This window comes from Pholis gunnellus (assembly GCF_910591455.1).
Source record: "Pholis gunnellus genome assembly, chromosome: 12".
Classification (NCBI taxonomy): domain Eukaryota; kingdom Metazoa; phylum Chordata; class Actinopteri; order Perciformes; family Pholidae; genus Pholis; species Pholis gunnellus.
The window spans coordinates 19,924,199-19,945,688 of NC_136539.1; the positions used below are offsets into that span (position 1 = coordinate 19,924,199).

Here is a 21,490-nt window from a genome sequence, read left to right on the forward strand (position 1 = left end):
TCACTACCAGATGCTTCAACTAAGTAGAGCACAGACATGCGCTTAGTCTTTTTCAGCTCGGTCGGGGGGGGGGGACTGAAAGTCTGCTCAATAATTCTTCTGCTCCTGCTGTTTGTGTTTCTTGAAGGGACAGATAGAACAAAGTACAATCTACTTACTGTTCAGTTTCACCTCTCTAATTAGACACGGCTCAATGGCTCTTCAACAAACACAAACAAAGACTCAGTTTGTCCCTACCAATCATCTACAGATATAACAGTCAATGACTGACATTTTATAAACATTGTAGTCAATAGATTCCTGTGCTTTGAACATTTTACACATCATACAATAACTATTTCAATCAATGTAACCCCCAGTTTGAATGTCATTACTCTACTCCTCTTCCTGTTAATTGCACTCTTCAGTTTGAGCAGCTGACCTTTGACATCATTGAGACTGGCTTCAGACACTTCACTGAGATCGATGAGCGTCCCCTCGGACTTGCAGCGTGGGAGAGAGGTGATGTTGGTGGTGGTGGCTCTGATTCGATGGGCGGCCATGTTCGGAGCTGTCACTGTGCTGCAACCGGTGTGTTCGGGCTACTCTAATGTATTGATCAATTTGGTGCTGGCCACGTTGGACGTCAAAAGCCTCCCATGATCTCTGAAAGACACAGAAAATATCGGATTATGTAACATAAAAAAAGAAAATCTGCCTTTTATGTTTTTCTTTGCTTGTTATTTATTCAGTTTTCTGTGTGAAACATCCAGACTCTCCGTCCTCTCGTCTTCTGAAATGTGTCTTGTTGATGTTGATCGTGCTCATCACGCTCTCTTTTAATTCAGAATGTTTTTTTCAGTTTTCGGGCTCATGAGCTTTCAGTACGCTAGAAATCAACACAAACTAAGCAGTAAACGCCAGTACAAAGTGGATGTGCATAAATACGTGTGTGATTGAAGTCTTCTAAATAACTTTGATGCTCCAGCCTCCTCTCGGGAGTTTGGATCAGACCAACAGGAGAGTTAGAAAATCAATAGAAATAGAATTACAAATTATTTCGGCTGGCTCACTGCTAAATGCAGACGTCTGATAAATGTTCATATATCAGATTATTTATTTATAGCAATTAAGCTCTTACTGATACTTGATTTCTATGATCATTAGCACACTGATAATGAGTGAAAATGTATATTTCAAAGACTTCAATTAATTCCAATATTCAATCAGTTTTCATACTCAATAGAAACAACTGTCTGCCAGATATGATAACAACATTAAATGTATCGGCGTGTCTTAAATTGCAGTTCTAGAGGCCCGGTGACCTTCAGACTACTCCCAGGGAAAGCTGGTGAACTACTGTGGCTGGCACAATAACTGCTTACATTCATCAGTAAAAATGAGTTATTGAAGAAGGAAAAACAAGTTCACACAGTTTATTTAAAGGACATATTTGCACCAGTGACTCCCCTCTCCTCACTGTCTGCAAAGCATTCCTCTTTTGTGCAGCAGTTTATACTCGGACAGAGGAGACTAAATGAAAGGCAACGCTGCTACTCAACAGCACGAGTTCTCGAGCCAAACGTTGAGCTTGATGCAGAAAGAACGCCCAGATTTGCTGTAATAAATAGTGTTGTGAAAATGTTTAGCTGCTCTAGATGCCATTGTAATAAATTGTGCAATGTCCCACGGTAAGCCTGCTCTGTTCAGAATAATTTTGGTTTTCAGTTAGCACACACAGATATGTAGCAAATCTCTGGCGATTGCAGAGGAAGAAATCAAACCCTGAAGAGGATTGAAGAGAAAGAAGTGAAACACTCACTTCAAACCTTCATGCCAGTGGTTTTGTGTCATCCCTAACATTGTGTCTGCTCTTCCAGTCTCTCCCAGTTTAAGGTGGAACTGCTATTTTTAAATGGCATTATACACAAATATTCAAAACCACTGTTTAACAAAGTAAACACGATAAATGAAATAAAAAATAAAGGGCTGCAAACAGCAGATGTGGGTCAGTGGAACACGGTGGTTTGAGAGACACCAGGCTTTTTAATCCATAATTCATAACAGTGTCAGCTCGAGGACGACAGAGAGGATGATGCTGATGATAGTTTACTGCTGGCACACATCTACAGCACGAGACTAAAAACTGGAACAGTTCTTCCAAACTGTGTCAACAAGGGCCACAACTGCTCCAATCAATTAACATTATTTTATCGTTTTATATTGCACGGTATCTTGTTGTGTGTTAATATCTTGGTCTGTCTGTAAAAACCTGCGATGACATCTGCGTCACCAACATTACATCTGCAAACATTTTTCATTGGACATACAGGAAACGTTGGAGGGATAATCCACTGTTGTTGGATTTGTTTTGCCAGTTCATAAATGCACTAATGTCATTTATTTTGTTCATCATTCACTGCCTCCTCAAACACTCTGGGTATCGAGTGGGAGGCAAAAAGGCCTTTATCACAGCAGACATTTTGACTCGTCATATTAGGAGAAGCACAGGTGTTACAGTGCGAATCACATCAAACAATGGCTCTGTTGTATTTTAATGAGTGAGGTGACAGTGAGCCAGCGTGAACAACACCAGGACCGTAAAACTGAGACAGATAATTAGAATTCAATCATCATTAATTATTTTATTTACACCTGTGTTATGTCAAAACGTCTCTGGTGAAAGAGTGATTTTGTCTTTTCACAAAGTTTTATTGTTCAGATCTAGTCGTCAAATCCAGTAGTAAAAACGCCTTTCTAGGGACGTTGATGTTGGTCTGCACATGTGAAGAGAACACAGTTACATTGAGAGATTCAGAGTCACCAGTTCAGGCTGAATATTCCTCTTTTACAGTTAAGTTTTGTTGTTAGGCGATTCTGAGACAGGCTTTTAAAAGATGATACCCGGCCATGCTGTTCTCCTGTTATCTCTGTGTCCAATGACACAGCTTAAAAGTCAATGATTCAACTGACTCAGGGGTTTCCCAAATGTCAATGACGCTTAAACCTCAGTTCTACTCCCAAACGGGTCCGTAAACAGAAAGCTGCAGACATCACGGAAGAGTGCGAGTTCTGTTTATTGACCGCTTGGACGACGCTTTCCACAAATGAACAGAAGATCGCCAGTGGCCAGTCTGGAGCAGTCGGCACAACAAATGAAATGTCAAATAAATGACGTTCATGTTCACGCTCACTGAACCGGTTTTGCTCCAACATCTAGAAGACACTTTTCTGTTGCAGTCACACCACAGTTAGCTCGTACTGGTGTTTCTGCTGCTACAGATGAAACATTCAAGAGGCTGGCTGAGATACAAACAAGCCATCAAGCTGCTGCTCTGCTTTGTGTTCTGCTTTAAGAGTTTGTGTTCAGCAGCAAAACAAGAAGTCATTGTGTAATAACTTCCCACTGACATTTAAGTCTTCAGAGGAAGTATTCTGCTGTGCTTTAAAAACCGTTGATAGCCCATTCACTGATGCTGAACTATTATTTTGATGCATAAAGCCTGCAGGGTCAGCTGCTTTGCAGTTTGTGACTCTGCATAAACCGTACAGCTGCATCACAGCCTGCTGCATCAACCAGCAATGGACCTCATGCAAGAACCTTTTCGTATTCTTCTCTTAACTTTCTTTTACTTTTCTGAACGGAGGGCTCACAAGAGTGTGACACATTCAAATAACCGTGACAATGACCAGCGTAAACATGATGGACGCCACCTGAACGTATGTTTGACGATGTTTGGGTGGAACCTATATGTCTTATATTGAAGTCCTGTTTTCAGAGATCCATAAAAGAAAGTCTATCATTTTTAACAGTGTCAGCAGCAGAATTAAATAATCAGCTAAAACCAAAAAACAGGGAATAATAACGAGCGTTGTTGATGCCGTGTCACCTTTGGGTTGTACTGAAATAAAGAAGAAATGGTTCAATACGAAAAATGTGTTGCCGCAGCAAGATTAATGAGTACAACGGGAGGGAGGTCAAATAATTTAAGATGTTCATTTAGAATTATATTAGCCTATAATTCAAAATGCAGAGTCAAACAGGATAATGTCAACATCATTTAGATGAAGTGCATTTGAAATAGTTTTTAAACTCTATTTGGTGTTTTTGCTTAATAAATTTCTTAAACGATGAATCAATCAATGGTGATTCCAACAATTATTTCAGCACGAGTAAACCACCACTCGCATTTTGAATGCTGGAAAGTGACTGTGTGGAATCATTCACTCTGACACATGCCATAATGAAGGATAACGCACTCCATGGAGGCAGGTTATTTCTCAATAACCACACAGCTTGATGTGGATTAAATATTACACTATAGATTTGCAGTCTTTTGTACTGGTTGCCTGTCAGTATTTAGTATACAAGTAACAAGACAGGCCTCTCCGTCCTCTGCATGAGCCCTTTATCTGTTCCAAAGTAGAGATCACCAAAACATCTGGTGCTACAGATTTGAGCTTGTATGCTCTTTGCCGTTGGAACGACTCAGTGTTGACAGCTTTATACATAAATGTAAAACCTACCATTTAGCCTGGCTTTTGCTTTGAATGTTTTATGGCTCTTATTTGATTTTTGTGTTTTATTCTTGGCTTTTATCTTTTGAATAGTTTTTTTTCATCGTTTTATTTGGACTGTCATTTATATTTCAACTGTCCTGAACGTTTTTCAGATCACCCGCAAAAGCGCTTTGAACTGCACTTGTCCCCATAAATGATACCGATAGTTGGATCCAGCAGTGTGATCTGATACCTGCGGCTTTGATCCAAATATATCAATATTAAGTTCAACAATCCACGCTGGTCAGATCCTGAGGGAAATTCAGTCACTCTGTTAATTCCATCCAAATGTTAGCATGCTCTGCTTCCTCAGCGGCATGACGTCTGGATCTCATCTCTTTGAAGCAGGGGGGGGGGGGGGTGAGAGAAGAGGGGGGGGGGGGGGGGGGGGGTCAGGTTAGAGGTAAACCCTGGGTGGTCTGCAGCAGCGGCAGCTATCCGAACCTCACCCTGAACATACTGCACTGTTTAACTCCCACCACAGAACAATGGTGGGTGGGGGCTGCTGGCATGTAAATCTGAGAAAGAACAACAAGAGAACTCTGTCATGCAAATCACCACATGTTGCCTGGTAATAAGGCGCTCGGAGAGGCCATAATGAGGCTCAGCCAGCTTCTCTGCGAACGGCATTTGTCAAAAAAAAAAAGAAAAACTCCCTCTGGACTTCTCTAATAACATTTCTGCAGAGTTTAACTGCTCGCCCTTTCGCGCAGACTTTCATTATGCGTGGTGTTAACAGCTAACACTATTTCATGTGTCTCATCGGGGGTTTGTGTCCAGATGGAAAGTCCTCGGCTTTAATGCCGGGGCTTTCCTCAGAACCTCAACAACATAAAAAAAAACAGATCTAACTGTTTACATTGCTAATGTAAGTGCGCGAGCCTTTGAGGAAGTTTGGGTGGAACCTCACATTGGGAGGCTGAAAGAGGAATTAGAAGTCATTACATAAATTCCATCTGTTATATTAGTTTATATGTAAAGAAAATCAGTCCGGGTTTAAGTAAAGTCAGATGTTTTTGAATTATTACTCTTTATATTTCCAGCACCATGATCAACAAATGACTAGATTAATGCTAACTCTTGAACTACTCTTTGCAATCTGACTTTACACCCACCAAAGATCCTGCATCTTAACAGCTGGATAAAGAAGCAATAAAACCCTAAATTATTTACATTTAACATTTAACAGGATCGTCCAGTAAACTCGGGTGCAGTGGTTTGTTCTGCAGGCTGTGAGACGATATCTGCTGTGTGCTGCCCTTCTCTGCAGTAGTCTAACTGATCCACTGTCAGCCCTGTTGAAGCTGTAAGGCCTCAGGCTGCCTGCTGGTTCGTCCTTCAAACTGTCCACAGCAGGAAGAGGAGGAGGAGCTCTGTTGTGTTAGCTGCTGCCTCCGACTGATAGGACTCTCCCAACGCAAACCAAAGCTATGAATATGAAATTACAATCACGTCTGCCCTTCTCCAACCTCTGCTCTCACTTCCCGTCTGGGCGGCGAGGTGGTCACTGTCGGCAGGCATCTGGAGTGGCGGCGCGTTGACCCCGCTGTAGGCACAGTAGGCCGATTTCTACACTTCAATTCACAGCAGCGACCGTGGGAGACCAGACCGTCTCAGCCTTTCCTTCAGGGTCCCCATGGAGGAAGTGCTCTATGAAGCTGTCAACCATCCCACTCCTTTTCTTCAGCGGTGCACTTCCTGTGGGGTGGATGTCCCCATGGAACCGCCTGTTGCCAAGTGTTTTTTATTAGAGATTCATAAGGAAAACACAAAGCATCTTTGATCACTTTCTTCTAAGAGGACGGATCGAACCTTTAGAAGTTATGGGTCCTCCTTATGGCCTTGGTTATTAAATGTATCTTTTAGTGTGTTTGCTTGACATATGTCGGTGAAGCTGGTAACAGATGTGAGGATGAGTAAAACCTACAAACACCAGACACCAAACAAGACTACTTGTTTTGTACCAACATGCACAAAAACGTTTTTGGTGTTGGCAGTCAGAAAGTAAATACTGAGGACAACACACCGAGCTATAGTTAAACTATATGGCTACAGTTATGCAGCTAATGCTGTTTTCACACTACGAGTGACAAAGACAATTTTTTTTTTTATTGTGAATATAGCATGAGGAACCCCCAAAATCCTGCAGGAGCATGAACGTGCTCTTGTACCAAACCATAATCTGAAATCAGGTTCCTGTTTTGATGACGTTTGGATCACGGATTGTAATTTTAAACAGGAGCTGCCGTCCTGCTTACTCATCATGTTGAGTTCATGCTGTTGCTTACATTAAAAGGACAATATATTTTGTGTGTATCTGTATGGGGGAAACGACTGCAGAGGAAGAACATTAATGAGGCCCGGGCTATAAAACTGGTCACCGTACAAGGTCAAAGACGCATCAACGTTCACACTGCAGCAGTAAAAAGCATCCTGATGCCCCCCCCCCCCCCCCCCCCCCCCCCCGCCCTTCCGTATCACCCCTCGGTGCAGGCCGAGTCTCTGCTGTGAGTTTAAGGATGACTGCTCCTGAGCAGGAAGTGGCTGAGGAGGAAATGCCTTTGTGATGAGAGGCGGCCAGATCTCTGACTCTCCCTGCTTGCCCCACTTCCCTCAAAGCACCGCCTTCCACGCATTGTTCTCATCTGCTCACTCACAGTTCAGAAGGATGCTCCAGACTCAACGACGAGAAAGACGATCAGATTTCATGTGGTGTGGACACCGATAGGACATCATCTCCACACAGGAAGTGACGAAACCTAAAGAATGAAATGTAATCTGCCTCCTCAGCATCCAAAACAATAACATTAGATTCTGAATGTAGCTGAAGCGGTTCAGGTGGACCACAGTGATGCCTTTCTTTACCTGCTCCCTATTTTCTTAATTAAATGCACCAGAAACATTCACGTGTATTCAACCTGCAATCAAGTGAGCTTTGACTGAAGCTCTGCATGCACTTTGCAACAGGGAGGACGGATTCATATGAACTAAGTAAGTAATCACTTAGAGAGACAATGTAACATTTTAAAGAGGAAATAACTAATTCCTGTTTTTACAAATGAAAAGATGAATTCATAAACAACCAAACCAACGCTTGCTCAGTTCATGCAATACAATTGTTTGTTTTGCTGCTGCCGCTTGTCTTGGTCTGGTATGACCGGTGGCTGATGGTGCAGAAGTTCTCTGACTTCCATCACAGTGAATAGAAGAACGTAAACAAAGCCGCCTGCACTGAAGTCTCAAACTCAGCAATGAAAGGCAGACCTGCCCACAGTCGCTCGTAATCACAAGGTGAATACAAGTCTGTTAAGCTGTTTGGATTATAATTAGACCATCATATAGTCTGATCACATGTGATACACCAGTTTAGTATCGACGGGCGATGAACTGTGAATCAAAACGTACTACACCATCAGTACGACGCAGTGTTTCCCTCACCACTGCCTACCATTGATCCAACTCAGGATGCCCAAACACTTGACAATCTGCTCATTTGTTGCTCTCACTACCAGTATTAGCTGCTCTGTTTCAACAATGTTGGAAATGCAAGCTAATGTATGCAGTGTAACATGCCATAGGCCTAAGCTAATAGTGGTTTCAAAGAATGGATACCTTCTAAGTATTCAGGTGAGAAACACTATAAATAGAGCTGTTTGTTTCAAAGAAAGCTTCTTTAAACAGCACTTTTCATACTGCTGTGACAACATAAACCACTGCAGCAGCAATATGTCTATAGACACACCTAATATTATACTACTGTAGATCATGACAACAGAGGGAGCGAGAGAGAGAGGCACGAGTTAGTTTAGTAAACCACAGCTATGCTAAGCGTTACTTTCTAAAACGCATGTTATATATTTATTTTCTAATAAAAAGGAGCATATATAAAAACATAAGGTATGTAATTAAGTTGACCTGCTGCAACATTCAGAGATTAATAACTTTTCTGTTAAAGCATTTAAACAACTCTGATAATCAGTTTTCTAACCACATAAGGAACAGAACTTCACCGCCTCACATTCAGAAACATGCAGAGTCGACGGTTCTCCAGCGGGAGGGAGGAATTATCAGCTGACGAGCGCCGGCTGAACGCGCTCGCGGGCCTCGAATTAGCTTGTGAATTCATCAGATAATGAGAGAAGCCCAGACGCCGCGTTCTCAGGCGGCCGCTCACTGAGAGTCTCATACTGAGTCAACACTGCTGAGGCCTTAAGTGTTCGGGAACAAAGCTCCAGTATCTCCTGTCCTGGAGCCAGCCGGAGCAGCGCTGCAGAGCACACACGGGGGCTCACTGCATTGAAACGTTTGAAAAGAAAAGTCCCTGCTACAACGTGTGCAATACAGCGTCATTCACACAGTGAGCGGCGATGGCTGCTCCTAGAACAAATGTTTAAACGAGACACGGACATTTCTCTTTATGTTTTTTGGCGTTAAAAACAAACTTAAAGGACGGAGCATAACCATGAGAGCCAGAGCAGCATTCGAGACAACAAAGCGAGTGATTGACTGATGAAAAATGTGCTGTTTCTTTTCACTGCAGTTACATTCTGGAGGGTCAATAAATCACCTGTGGAGACAGGTGCTCTGGAGGTTTCAGTCTCCTTTGCCACCTTCTATATGGCTGCTTTTCAACATGACATTCATTCAAACATCAGAGACATGCAAAAACAAAGAACAACAGGACGAGTGCGTTGTTGTTTCCTCGCCAGTGAAAGCTGCGTCTCAAACGGCGCCAACATTTTTATTCCATCATCTGTCTAACTTGCCTGCAGGTCTTCAAATGAGACGGAAATGGAAACAGCCATGAGATATGAGACCTTTAGTTTCCTCAGTGTGGTTTCTGTAGCTCACCGGTTCCTCAGACATTTTGGTTAGAAATTAGCTAATTATATTCAGTTATGAGAAGCTGGGACCTGCTCATGTTTGTCTTTTGTATTTGACTTAAGTTTATTAAGTTTCACTCAATCAACCAATCGATTAGTTGACTTATCGGCGCTGTAGTTTCTGTGCACAGAGGTTGCCGTACAGAATAGGCTATGAAATACTAACTAACTTCTTAATGGTAACCCTGTGTGATCTGCCAGCTTCAGTGAGTGGATGCATCACATCGCAGCTGAGCTCGTTTTTATTATTATTATTTCAGTCTTTTCTGACAGTCGGAGCCGTCAGGAGTCTGAAGCCAGACCTCCTGACGGCCTGAAGTCTACACAGCCTGAGGTCTGACTGTTTGATCTGAGGCTAAACCCACAGACACAGAGTTTTAAAAATGCTGTATTCTTCTATTATTAATAAGATGCGCTGTGTTTCGTTGACTTACAAACTCTCAGAGCACTGTGCTGCTGACTGGGGGCAGTAAACTGCATTTGGGCTGCAAACACCTTTGGCTCTGTCAGTCAGAGGAAACATTTGCTTCGATACATATTGACAGATATTCTGCAGTTTTGTTTTCTTTTCCTGGACCACAAATGCCTGGTGTGATTCTGTCAGTGCGGGCATGTGGCTGCAGCCATCGTTCATTCCACTGCTTGATAATATAAACACACCGAGGTGGAATGGCTGCAGGGATGAAGTGAGCAGGAATGTGAGGAATGCCGAGCTCCAAATGAAATCGTGCATTATTCAAGGGAGGGAGGAGCGAACGAGGGAAACGTATCGTTCTTTTGACTGCAGGGTGGAGGTTAGAGATCATGTTCAACTGTCGCTCTGGGTTTTTATCAGACAATTCATTGGGCTGCTTTCGTTGTTGTCAGTCTTGTCACGAACAATGGCATTACACTCACACCCCTATCCACTCCATCACACATCCCAGACACACACACACACACACACACACACACTTCACTCTCTCTGCTTTCTTTAACGAGACTGGTCAGCAGTCATGCTACCAGTTACACAACAGTACTGATGGACGAGTGGAGCTTTGCTTAGCCTGCTCTTTAATTTGCGACACAGCTGGACACACATGCACACATGCGTCCTGTCTTAAGAGCTCTGTTAGTTAAACTGACATAGAGATCGTATGTTTACCTATAGACCGGCATGTGTGACAGGCCGAAAATGTTCTTAACCGTTGACATCCGTAATGCAACAGTGCCAACAGTGGATTTAGCTGCATTTTTTATAGCCAAATCAATTATTCAGCACGGCGGGTATTGCCTTATTGTCAGCCAATAAGTAAGTGAGTAGAGAAATGTCGGAGTAGTGTTTGAGGTAATTAAGAATAATTAAGAGTATCAATTACATAGTTTGCCTGCCAAAGAGCGCTTAGAAGTTCATATTAGCAAACTAAATTAGCATTATTCTCACAGTAAGGCAAGGCAAGGCAAGTTTATTTGTATAAAACATTTAAAAAACAAGGTAATTCAAAGTGCTTCACATAAAACCATTAAAAGCATCGAAACATAAGGTACAGCTGAGGCTGACAGGAGTTCAGCTTTAGAGGGATCCTGTCATGAACTGAAGTTTGAACTAAAGTGAAAACGATGACCTGCTGGTGGTGCTTAATGAAATGTCTGGAGATCACCAAAGTCAGCAGTGGAGTGGCAATCCCTCAAATACTTCTTGCGATGTTTCAGTTCCTCGCTGCTGTTTTGACCTGTTAAGACCAGTTCCCTTTTCCCATTCACATCGTCATCACTGCTTCACATAATGGAGCAATCAGTTCAAAAACAGACGCACAACAAACTGATAAAAGGGGAGCTTCATCTCTGATAACAGGTGGAGACGACTCAGAGGCAGCAGTGAACTCACTCTGTGCTCCAGCTGATGCCGGGCACGAGGGAAGGGGGCGGTGGGGGGTTTTCAAGGAAAGACCGAACTCCAGGATGACTCATGTTTGGTATAATGGCTGGCTTCAGTCCCTGACGAGTAAAGCTGACAAGGGGCGGGATGATGCCAACTACAGCCGTGCCCTCCCCGTCATAACAACTCTGTCGTAATCAGCTGGAGCTGAGCTTCAGCGACACCAGAAGAAACACGTTCGTCCCTGGAGGGGAGGAGGTGGGGAGGGCGCTTATCTGGAATCACATGCATTCATTCAAACAATGAAGTTCATTCAAGTCCAACTGTAACCCCACATCGGGTCCTCGACGATGCGGGGATGAAGTAGGTTTTGTTTCAGAGAGTGGTACAAACCTCTAGGAACCATTTTCCACAAACAGATTGATAAGCTGAAGTCACCCACTGAGTCACTCCGCACAGACCTGCAGTTACAGTTGCAACATTAACACCATTCACGCTCAAGATAATCAAGTCGTCATTATTGCAATCAACCATGATGCTGTTGTGGGTGTATTTAGAGAGCGGTTATTAGAAATGTCTGGGAAATGCTGCAATCTGGAGTGAGAAAGAGAACAATGTGCCGCGGGAAAACTAAAATATGATCTCAAGAGTATCATGCAGTGAAGCCACAAATATTGTTGAAATTATGAAAAAGATAAGATCTTTACAATAACTCATTGTTAATCAAGAAAGTTGCTGTTTTCATATTTTTGTTGCTAATGATGTTTGGGCATTGGAATACTTACAGCCTTAATAGACTTTAAGGACACAGTCTTTAGTATTTGAGTGTGTTAATCAACAATGAATGCATCTACTAACACGTATTGTGTGTCTAAAATCCTGATATATCTTCTTCCTCTGTGCTTAGGAGCTCCATTGTTGTCCAAAAACTACTAAAATCACATCACTGAGCCACACTGTCGCACTGGTGGACATGTTGTTTCATAACCATGAACACACACACACACACACACACACACACACACACACACACGGTTTACTTTTACTCAATCTCTCATACACCGTCCTGCTGCATCAGATACTCACATAATTAATACATATCAAATGAGTATTTATCCGCTGCTGAAAATAGTCCCCAACAAATGTAGTATTTCCTTCATTTTTTTCTGTATATAAAAATACATTTTGGAAATTACTGAGCCTTTTTGAAAACAAAAGTATACATTTGTGTACTTTAAAGATCAAGGGACCAATGGGCCAGAGACAGGAAGTCAGACAGTATCGAGAGACGGATTAACGCATTTGTTGGGTGTTGCATCTTTTCGTGGGATTTGTTGATAGCAAGAAAAATACAGAATAACAGCAGCTTTAGCCTTTCAGTTGAACCTATTTCTCAAAGGTATAGTTCAGCATTGTATCAAATATGCGTATTTGCTTTTCTTGCTGAGAGTTAGATGAGAAGATTAATACCGCGCTCATGTCTGCTCTTTAAATATGAAGCTGGAGCCAGGAGGCATAAGCTTAAAGCCAGGGGCTTAAACTCTACGCAGTCTTCATGACAACTGAGCAAATTCTTCTCAGACTGTAGTGGCCATTTGTCCGAAAAATCTAAATCAAACTTCTGTGTTTCTTATGATTTATTTAGCAAAAAAAAAAAAAACAAGCACGCAAACGAAAGAACAAAGAAATCCTGCCTATGGCTGCCTCTTCTCTGGTAAGAAATAAACATAGGCCCGCCCCAGTGCATGCTGGTCCTATTCCTGCCTACTCATATATATATATATATATATATATAAAACCACAGGTGGCCCAATTCCCAATTCATAAACAAACCAAAGAACTAAGTATGCTAAACAACAACAAAAATGACACTAAACAAATACCGAACAAAAGAAAAAGCTATCTTAATCCATCAAAATAAAAGAATAATTACACAACACCATTTCATGAATAAAATAACTAAATACTAACGTTGAATAAATAGCTCCCACAAAGACCATGAGACGTGGCTGAAAGCTCTGGAGGAAAATAAGAAGAGCAAGCCCGTGGATGCTGTAGCACTCATCTAATGTATAGCACAGGTCATAAGACTGCAACATAACAGGAGACAGCAGCTTTTAATCAATCTAGGCCATCACAAAGCCTATGTAGTCTCTGGTGCCATTCATTATTTCAAGCTACATTATTTATTTTATTTATGAAACAAGAGAGCCCTGCATATGTAATCACCGCTCATGTAATTGTTTTTTAATGAAAATATAAATGAATCATTAGATATAACAAAAAAGAAACCGCCTACATTGAGGTTTGTCTCTGTTTTCTTATTATATCCACCGTTCCCCATTTCTGCATTCCTCAACAGCCAGTGTTTGTGTTGAGAGGAAAATTGGCTTCTTGCATGTGAACATGTAGACTGAGTGAGTCATGTTCACACAGCCCTCTGGAAATGTGCACATATTTCACTGTCTGCTGGTGGAGCAGTGTGAGACACTGCATGTATCATTCAATAGGAAAATGATATCAAGAGTCAATAACAGTCTGTGGTTATGAGTTGAATCAGACCCACGAGTGACGACTGTTGTTTATCATTGCCCTGTTTGCTTGTTTTTTTGTGCCACTGAAGACAATATATCAAATCCGCCTTTCATTTGTAGTGTTGTCCATCATTCCAAAGTACAAGTTAAGTTGCTAAATGAAAAGTCAGAGGATCACCAAAGTTACAAGTTCTTCCTTAGGAGGACATGTCTGAATGTCATGGCAATCGATCAAATAGTTATTTCAGTCTGGTGGACTGACCGAGATTACCATCCTTAGATCACAGCTCTCTTAGCGTGGCTACAAATATGACTTGAGTATTGGGTAGAAAGAAGGCAGCAGGACTCCCAACAAAGCAGGAACTCAAACAGGATGTTAACAAACTCCAAGTTCAGCCATATTATCTAAACCTGCTGTGTTTCGAGGTGAAACCAAAACCGTGCTCAGTGCTCACCTGAAATGCGCATAATAATCCCTCACTGCACAGGAAACGGCGTGCACAAAAATGAAGATGAGGCAGGAAGTCTGTGTTTACAAAAGACAGTTCAGATAAGAATATGTATTTACTTTTGTCTTTGTTTTCTCTTACAAATAATTTAGTTTGAATGACTGGATTGGATCCGGTTTACAACCGTATTGTCTGCAAATTTGTGTTGAAGGATCCCCAGATGTCAGCAAAACATCGTCATAATGAAAAGAAACGATGGTCAAAACGATGATATGAGTCAGAGTGGGCTTTTAAGTGGCAACTTAAAAGAAAGGAGAAAGCCCAGCATGTCGCTGTGAGATATTGACTAAACCACTTAATGTGGTGTGTGTGGAGAGCAGCAGGTCGGCTTAGAGAAGAAGAAGAAAGAAATCCGGAGACTGGACCTCAGCATGTTAACAGTTTTTCTGTCCACTACTGCCAGGAAACACACGGTGAAGGATAAGAAAAGATGAAGAATACATATTCTCATTAATCTCACAATCATGACATGGTATATATCCAAATTATGATTGAGAAGGCGTGTTATTTCAAGGTGACGCTTCATGGTACCAGTTAAAGGAACCGTTTGGAAGATGCATGTTGATATGAGAAACTAAAGATCCTGTATTGGTTGGGCGATATAAACCAAAAATATGAGTCAACCATTTTATCAGGGCTGCAGCAAATTATTGTTGTCGTTATCCAATAATTTACAGATTATTTTCCCGATTAAGTTCGTCCAGAAAATGTAAAATAAAAATATTTTTTAAAACTGTGAAAAATGGCCAGTAAAGTTCCCCAGAGTCAGACAGAGGTCTCTAAACGCACCTAACCCAAAGATATTGATCTAATAGAAGAGTAATAATAACATATATTCACATTGGGGAAGCTGGAATTTGAGATTGTCGTTTTTGCATAACAACAACTATTATGTTGCCAACACATCTTTCTGTTTAAACCACTAACTAATTAAAATATAATGTCGTCTGTCTCTTACTTCCATCACGCCGCCCTCGCCTTCCTCTATGTGTTAATTTGTTGGCCGCTGGCTCCCTCGGGTTCAGACTGAAAACGGGTCTCGCAGTCTGAAAACCGGGTGTCGCGCGAACACGAGCCAGTACTGTTTTTAACACGATAAAGATGATGATGTCAAATCCTCTCTTTCAGTCGTGTTAGCCGTTTAATGCCATGGCAACCAGTGTCACCCCACAGTCACAGACGGACGGACAGACAGACATGCAGACCACCGTGTTCATCTTCACGTTATAACGAAGCTATTCAGCTGCATATCTGACATTTGGCGCAGCTTTTACGCGGCTTTGGTTTTCTTTCGGGCTGGTTTGTTAAACTTGAAACAATGTAGCAAAAGAGCCGCTGCAACAGTCGTTACTGTTGTCGTAGAGCACGCACGGTACAGTTACACCCACAGAAAGGCTTTCTGGGACTTAAAACGGTCCCAAAAAAACGGAGAGACGGGGAAAAAAAGAAGACACGGGGAAGTCTGGAAACATTCAGAATTGAAAAAGACTGTCGGAAATCACAACCAGACCAGTTTGTTGTCGCTTAAGCGTCGTTTTCGCAACTAAATAGCACAGAAATATGTCCCACTTTAGCTGGAGCTCACGCAGTGAAAAGTTGCAGCTCCTTCTTCGGCTTTAGGATGACAAACAGTCGCTCCCAGGTGGAGCGGCAGAAACATTTTCTCTCTCACCGAGAGCACTTTTCATGTGTGTGCAAGAGGGGGGGGGGGACAGACAAAGAGGAAGATGAGGACGAAGACAAATTGCAGCTTACCTGGCGGAGAGGAAGCCTCGTTTTGCCCCATTGGAAAAGGCGATAACGGACCGAGCAGGCGCAGTTTCCGTCGAGCTCTCCCGGAGCTGCTGGACGTGTGTGCGTGTGTGTGTGCGTGTGTGTGTGTGTGCGGATCCACCGTGTTCTCCTGGAGGGAAGCGGCAGAGCTCCGGCTGATGTCACCGGGACAGGGAGGGGCCTCACCGGGGCCACATTTCCATAAGGACATGATGTCACTTCACTGGTTCAAATGACTCTTGAGTCCACGCTTATAGACAATAACATTTATTTAATTATAAGTGAAAGGATTTACTACAGTTTTAAAGTATGTACTTCATTGAGTATTACCATATTATGTTCGGCTACTTCATGCTTCTACTGTTTTATCCCACATTTGACAGATGGCCTGTAGGCCAAGTTAGTTACAATTTATATTGAGATTTAACATATAAAACCATATGATATATTTATAAATATATTATTAAACTATTGTTCCAAACGTTCAATGATTTGTTCGCCCCTTGCAAAAAAAACACAGCGTTTGAATTAAACTTCTCCGATGTCTCTTGAGTTGTTATCAGTTCCCCCAAAGAGACATTCCTCCTCTAAACGTCTCTCGTGGTTTCATTTAAACATTAGATCAAGCTGCTAACGGGTAATATTGTCTAATATTTGACATCTTAAAGTGAATACAGATGTGTATCACAACTTAGCTTCATCTTCTCTCTCCATATTGATTATCTCACGAGCCCTCGGGTTCATCTGGTGACCCTTTGGAGGGGCCCGACCCCTCGGCTGGGACCCACTGGACCAAACTAACTAAAGTATGCTTGTTAAAACTGGCTCCACCTTGAGCAGCTGCAACAGTAAAATGCCTGCTGCTGAAGAGTACACTTTCACTTGTATACGTTTACTGTACTGAAACGTCTTCTGTACTGAAACTTATAATTTGAATTGAGGACTTTTACTTGTAATGGAGTATTTTTCATATGAATGTACTTTTACTCAGGTAAAGAATCCTAAAACTTCTTCCATCATTAGTTGCACCGTTTGTATATAAAACAATATTTAACCACTAATATGATTATAACAATTATATCAGAGGTAGAAAATAATATAGTACTCAAGTCCACTATGAGGTACTTTATTTCAGTACTTCCATTTCAAGCTATTTAATATCTTTAAATTTAGAGGGAATATTTACATGTCAAACAAACAAAATTACAATTCCTCGTCATTTTGCAGTTTATTGTTTTACGCACTATATAATAAAACTGACATGCTGATATGAACGACATCAGCTATGAATCGCAAACAACACATCTTCACTAGGGAATATATTTGTTTGATTAAAACACACCAGCTCTTTAACGTTTTAAGCTAAATCTATTTTTACAATGTTTGAACAACCACCTGTGTAGCCCATTCTTCTAGAGGAGGGAGGGGTCATGGAAATGTCTCCTTCTATGATTGTTATTAGGAACACAATGGGCATGAGCAGACCTCTCATGTTAACCACTGAATGGGAAATATTGTGAAATTAATTTTAGCAGAATTTAAAGGAAGTCTGGCACTAAAAAGAAGTTGATATGAGTGGAGACGTGTGAATGACTGAGGTTAAGTAAAGTGTCTGACAGAATAATTTATGATCTGCAGTAAAAAGTTCAGAGACAGAGGATTACATTTTGATTTAAACTCCAGAGACGCAGTTAAGTTACTTCATCCAATGGCAGAAATATTTCCAATAGTCTGTTACAATCTGTTGGACTAGATCAAACCTTTCTGTCTCTTTTGCTGAATTATTTTATACTGTCTATAAATGAGTTGTAGAATGTCTTTAACTTACATTGTTTGTCCCTGCAAGCAAATCACTATTGATAAATAAAAGAATAATAACTGCTGTTTGTCCAAAGTACAGACACAATTTACTTTGAGCTAGCTCCGCCAAGGAGGTTATATTTACGATTTGTTGGTTCCGCAGGATTACGGAAAAACTACTGGCTCCGATCTTCATGACACTTGGTTGAAGGGTGTAGGGAAACCCATTACATTTTGGAGCAACTCCAAATCACGGGGTGGATAAACGCATTATTTTCACTAATGGAAAGAACCTTGGCGGAGATGTGCGCTCTCCGAGTACCCTTTAGTTACTGTTGTGATTATTTTAAACAAGAGCTGAACAAATAGCCCCATGAGCAGCTCCTCAAGGCTATAACGTTAATTACATCCCACAATACAAGCATGTTACAGCACAACAGACAGAACACGTCTTTCCTTTGGATTAAGGGATTTTATCTGACGCTACCTCCTCTCGCAACTCGAAAAACCGGTGCCCTGCACCATGAGGTCATCCACATCAAAAGGGTTCACTCTATGCCAGAGCAAGAATATGCTCAATAGATTTAATGACACACCGGCCTGTTAGATTACGAGAGAACTTGTATGATCTCTGACATTTTGTCCTAAGGGTGGCACAAGAGGGGAAGCTCCTGGACAGCGGACAGTTTTCATCCTTCAAGGGGCATGGGAGGTTGCGTACCTGTCGCGCCTGCCGCTAGCAAGCGAAACATAAAACTAATAAAGTCAAAACAAAGCTAAATATGTATCCAACACTTTAAATCCCTCACAGTAGTTTTACTACTCGATTTGTCTGTCGTCAATTTGGCCTTTGACCTTTCAACTGATGTGTCGTCCTTGGCCGAAAAAAGGGTGAAGCAAGTAAAAAAGTCTCTGGGATGGATATTAGAGCTCCAGGTAGTCCTAACTAAAAAGATTAACTTCTACATATATTTCAGTATGCTGATATTCACGGAAGAAAGACAAGATATCTGCTGGCTGTGGTTGGTTGTTCCTCGTTACAGGAAATGCAGTCCGTCTGCACTGCTCCAAAACTATTTTCACGTCGGGATGCAGTCTTTGCACCCTGAAAAACCGGTGCTCTGGGAAGCTTGCACGCCTCCCGCGCATCTACATCGACAGCAGCGGATTTGAGGGCGCAAAAAATTGAGCATGTGTACGAATTTACATCCATGCTAGCGACTTGATGAGACAGTACTAAGGTACGGCGGTGCTTTGAGCTTAATGCTAACATCAGCATGCTAATGTGACTGAGCTCACTGAGACACCGCTGATGGTGGTTGGATAAGCAACCTTTGACTCTGCTTTGTGTTGCGTTGGGTGAGTAAACGATGGATGGGTGGCCTGCGTCTATTTCTGTGCTGCCATTGATTGTCTGATTGGGAACAAAATATCCATCCAAAAAGCGGTTGGGATACTTCAGTCTGGACCAAAGTGATGGCCATCCTGCGAGCCACACCACTAGCATGGCTAAAAACAAAAGAAAAAATATTTGAATCTGAATGATTGATTTGCTTATGAATAGTTATTATTAAGCCTTTCAGTCGGTGTGATGAATGACACGGTGGCGATGTAGAAATTGATCGACTCCGAGGCTCCTGTCGACAATAAATCTGAGTCTGGGCTCATATCTGACACACAAACAGGCTGCACATCACATCCATGCAACTAGATTAAATTACACTCAAACCACAGAGCAGACAGCCAATATAATCTACACTGTATAATCACTCAGAACACCTAACAAATGGTTTTATGTTCTAAAGCCTTAAAGCTTGCATCTCCACAGGTGTACCAACGGTGAGCAGCCTGAATGGAAATCTCTTCATTTACATTCAGTGGAAGCCATCGACATGATAAAATGCTTTGGCTTTTCTATAAAAAATAAAAGATGTGCGGTGTAGTATTAAGGCTCGCAGGCAGATCGAAAAAAACGATTGCAAATGCGTCAAATTCATGTGGTTTCAAAATACGTGTTTGCACGTCGAACAAATGAAGCCGTTATGGCAGAATATTCAAGCACGTATAGATCCTGTGAAACTCAAATGGCTTCTGGGTGGATTGAGTGTCAGTGTGAACAATGACTTCACAGACAAAATAAAGAATTGCTGCCTTATCTCCAGTTCAACCAAACATTAATTTGTTGTTTGCCTGTTATTTTAAGGGATTTCTTTTCTCCCTTTACACAAAGACCCGCCCTACTCTGCCTCTGATTGGCTTGCCCAATCAACACCAATGAAATAGCTCTGTAATGAACTGAGTCCCAATCTTTCCAGAACCGTAAATGCCACAATAATAATCAGAAAGAGGATTTGTATGATTGTGTGTAACGTGTTACGGGAACACCATCTCCTCACCTAAACTGTGTTGGGCTGTGGCTGCACTTGTTAACGGGATGATCCCGGTGGTATCTTTAAAAAGAATATGAGCTGGATGGGAAATGTGCAGAGTCAGAGAGAACATTCTGTAATCCACAGTGTGTCTCAGACGTTACAAACACACACTATGCACCACGAGCAAATGAACCAGCGTTTAACCCGGTTAAGCCTAGTAAGGCGTGACTCAGCTCCCGGTCTGCAGGAGATGTCGGTTCCAGCTGTTCCTCTGAAAGAAATGCTGGAAGTAGCCAAACAAAGGAGGGAACTCCAACCTCTGAGCAGCTATTGACACTTTGTTTTCCTCAACTTCCCACTATAGTTTCATTAAATCATTCTACTTTTTCTCAGGAGAAGTTTACAATATGTTCACCTTTTCCAAAAGGTGTCACCAGTACAGAGTGTTAAATGTGTTTTCTTCATATCATAAACTATTCTAATTCATATTCACTGTGAGGTTTGTGTATCTCAGTGATCAGGAATGAATGTGTGTGTATGATGGATGGGTGTGGAAGTGTTTGCCTATAAACTTGACATCCCACATTCACATCCTGTCTCATTATAATAGCCCGTGTTGACAGTTTATAATGTAACCATGACTACAGTCTTCCACTGAAATTACTCAAATGTGCACAGCTGCCCTAAACATTATTACCAGCGTGTCAGCTGGTTTTAGCTCTTTAACTCTTTCCTTAGTTCCAGGCAGCTGTTGGTTTCCACTCATTTATGAAAATGTATTAGCAGACACTTAAAAAAACGTGCTTGACTGGTTTAATTAAATTTTCAAGTCTGCATTATTTGTGGTGATGTTGTTATTAATAACACAGAGCAGGTCAAGTGCAGATTGATTGGAACAAGATTGAGAGTGCACAGCCGCGCTAGCAGCTCTGTGAGGCTGCTTCGAGCTAAATGCTAACATCAGCATGCTAACATGGTCACAATGACAATGCTAACATGCTGATGCAAAGTAGTTGTAATGTTTGCTGTGTTTATCATTTTAGTTTGGTGTAAACCAAAGGATTGGGCAAATAAAATATATTCACCTCGATGAAAAGTCAGAAGATCACCAAAGTTATTTTAATTAATCCCGAGGGGAGCAGGAACCACATTTGATGGCGGCTCATCTTAAAGTTGTTGAGATATTTCACAAGAAACCACAAATGACAACCTGTTGACACTT

At 41.7% G+C, this 21,490-nt stretch overlaps 1 protein-coding gene across 2 annotated transcripts in view; it reads right to left on the reverse strand.

Annotated features, from left to right (window-relative positions):
- The window catches only part of LOC306703617 (SH3 domain-binding protein 4), a 31,756-nt gene extending 15,560 nt beyond the window's left edge, over positions 1-16,196 (reverse strand). Inside the window, exons 1-3 of one of the 2 annotated variants that reach the window (XM_079169624.1) lie at positions 16,079-16,161; positions 14,270-14,340; positions 422-645 (exon numbers count right to left, since the gene is read on the reverse strand). In XM_079169624.1, coding sequence (XP_079025750.1) covers positions 422-542 — 121 coding nt within the window. In that variant the 5' untranslated portion in view covers positions 543-645; positions 14,270-14,340; positions 16,079-16,161. Of the gene's footprint in view, positions 1-421; positions 646-14,269; positions 14,341-16,078 lie in introns of both variants that reach the window. The other variant, XM_079169623.1, reaches the window with a different exon arrangement.
- Positions 16,197-21,490: the final 5,294 nt, after the last annotated feature.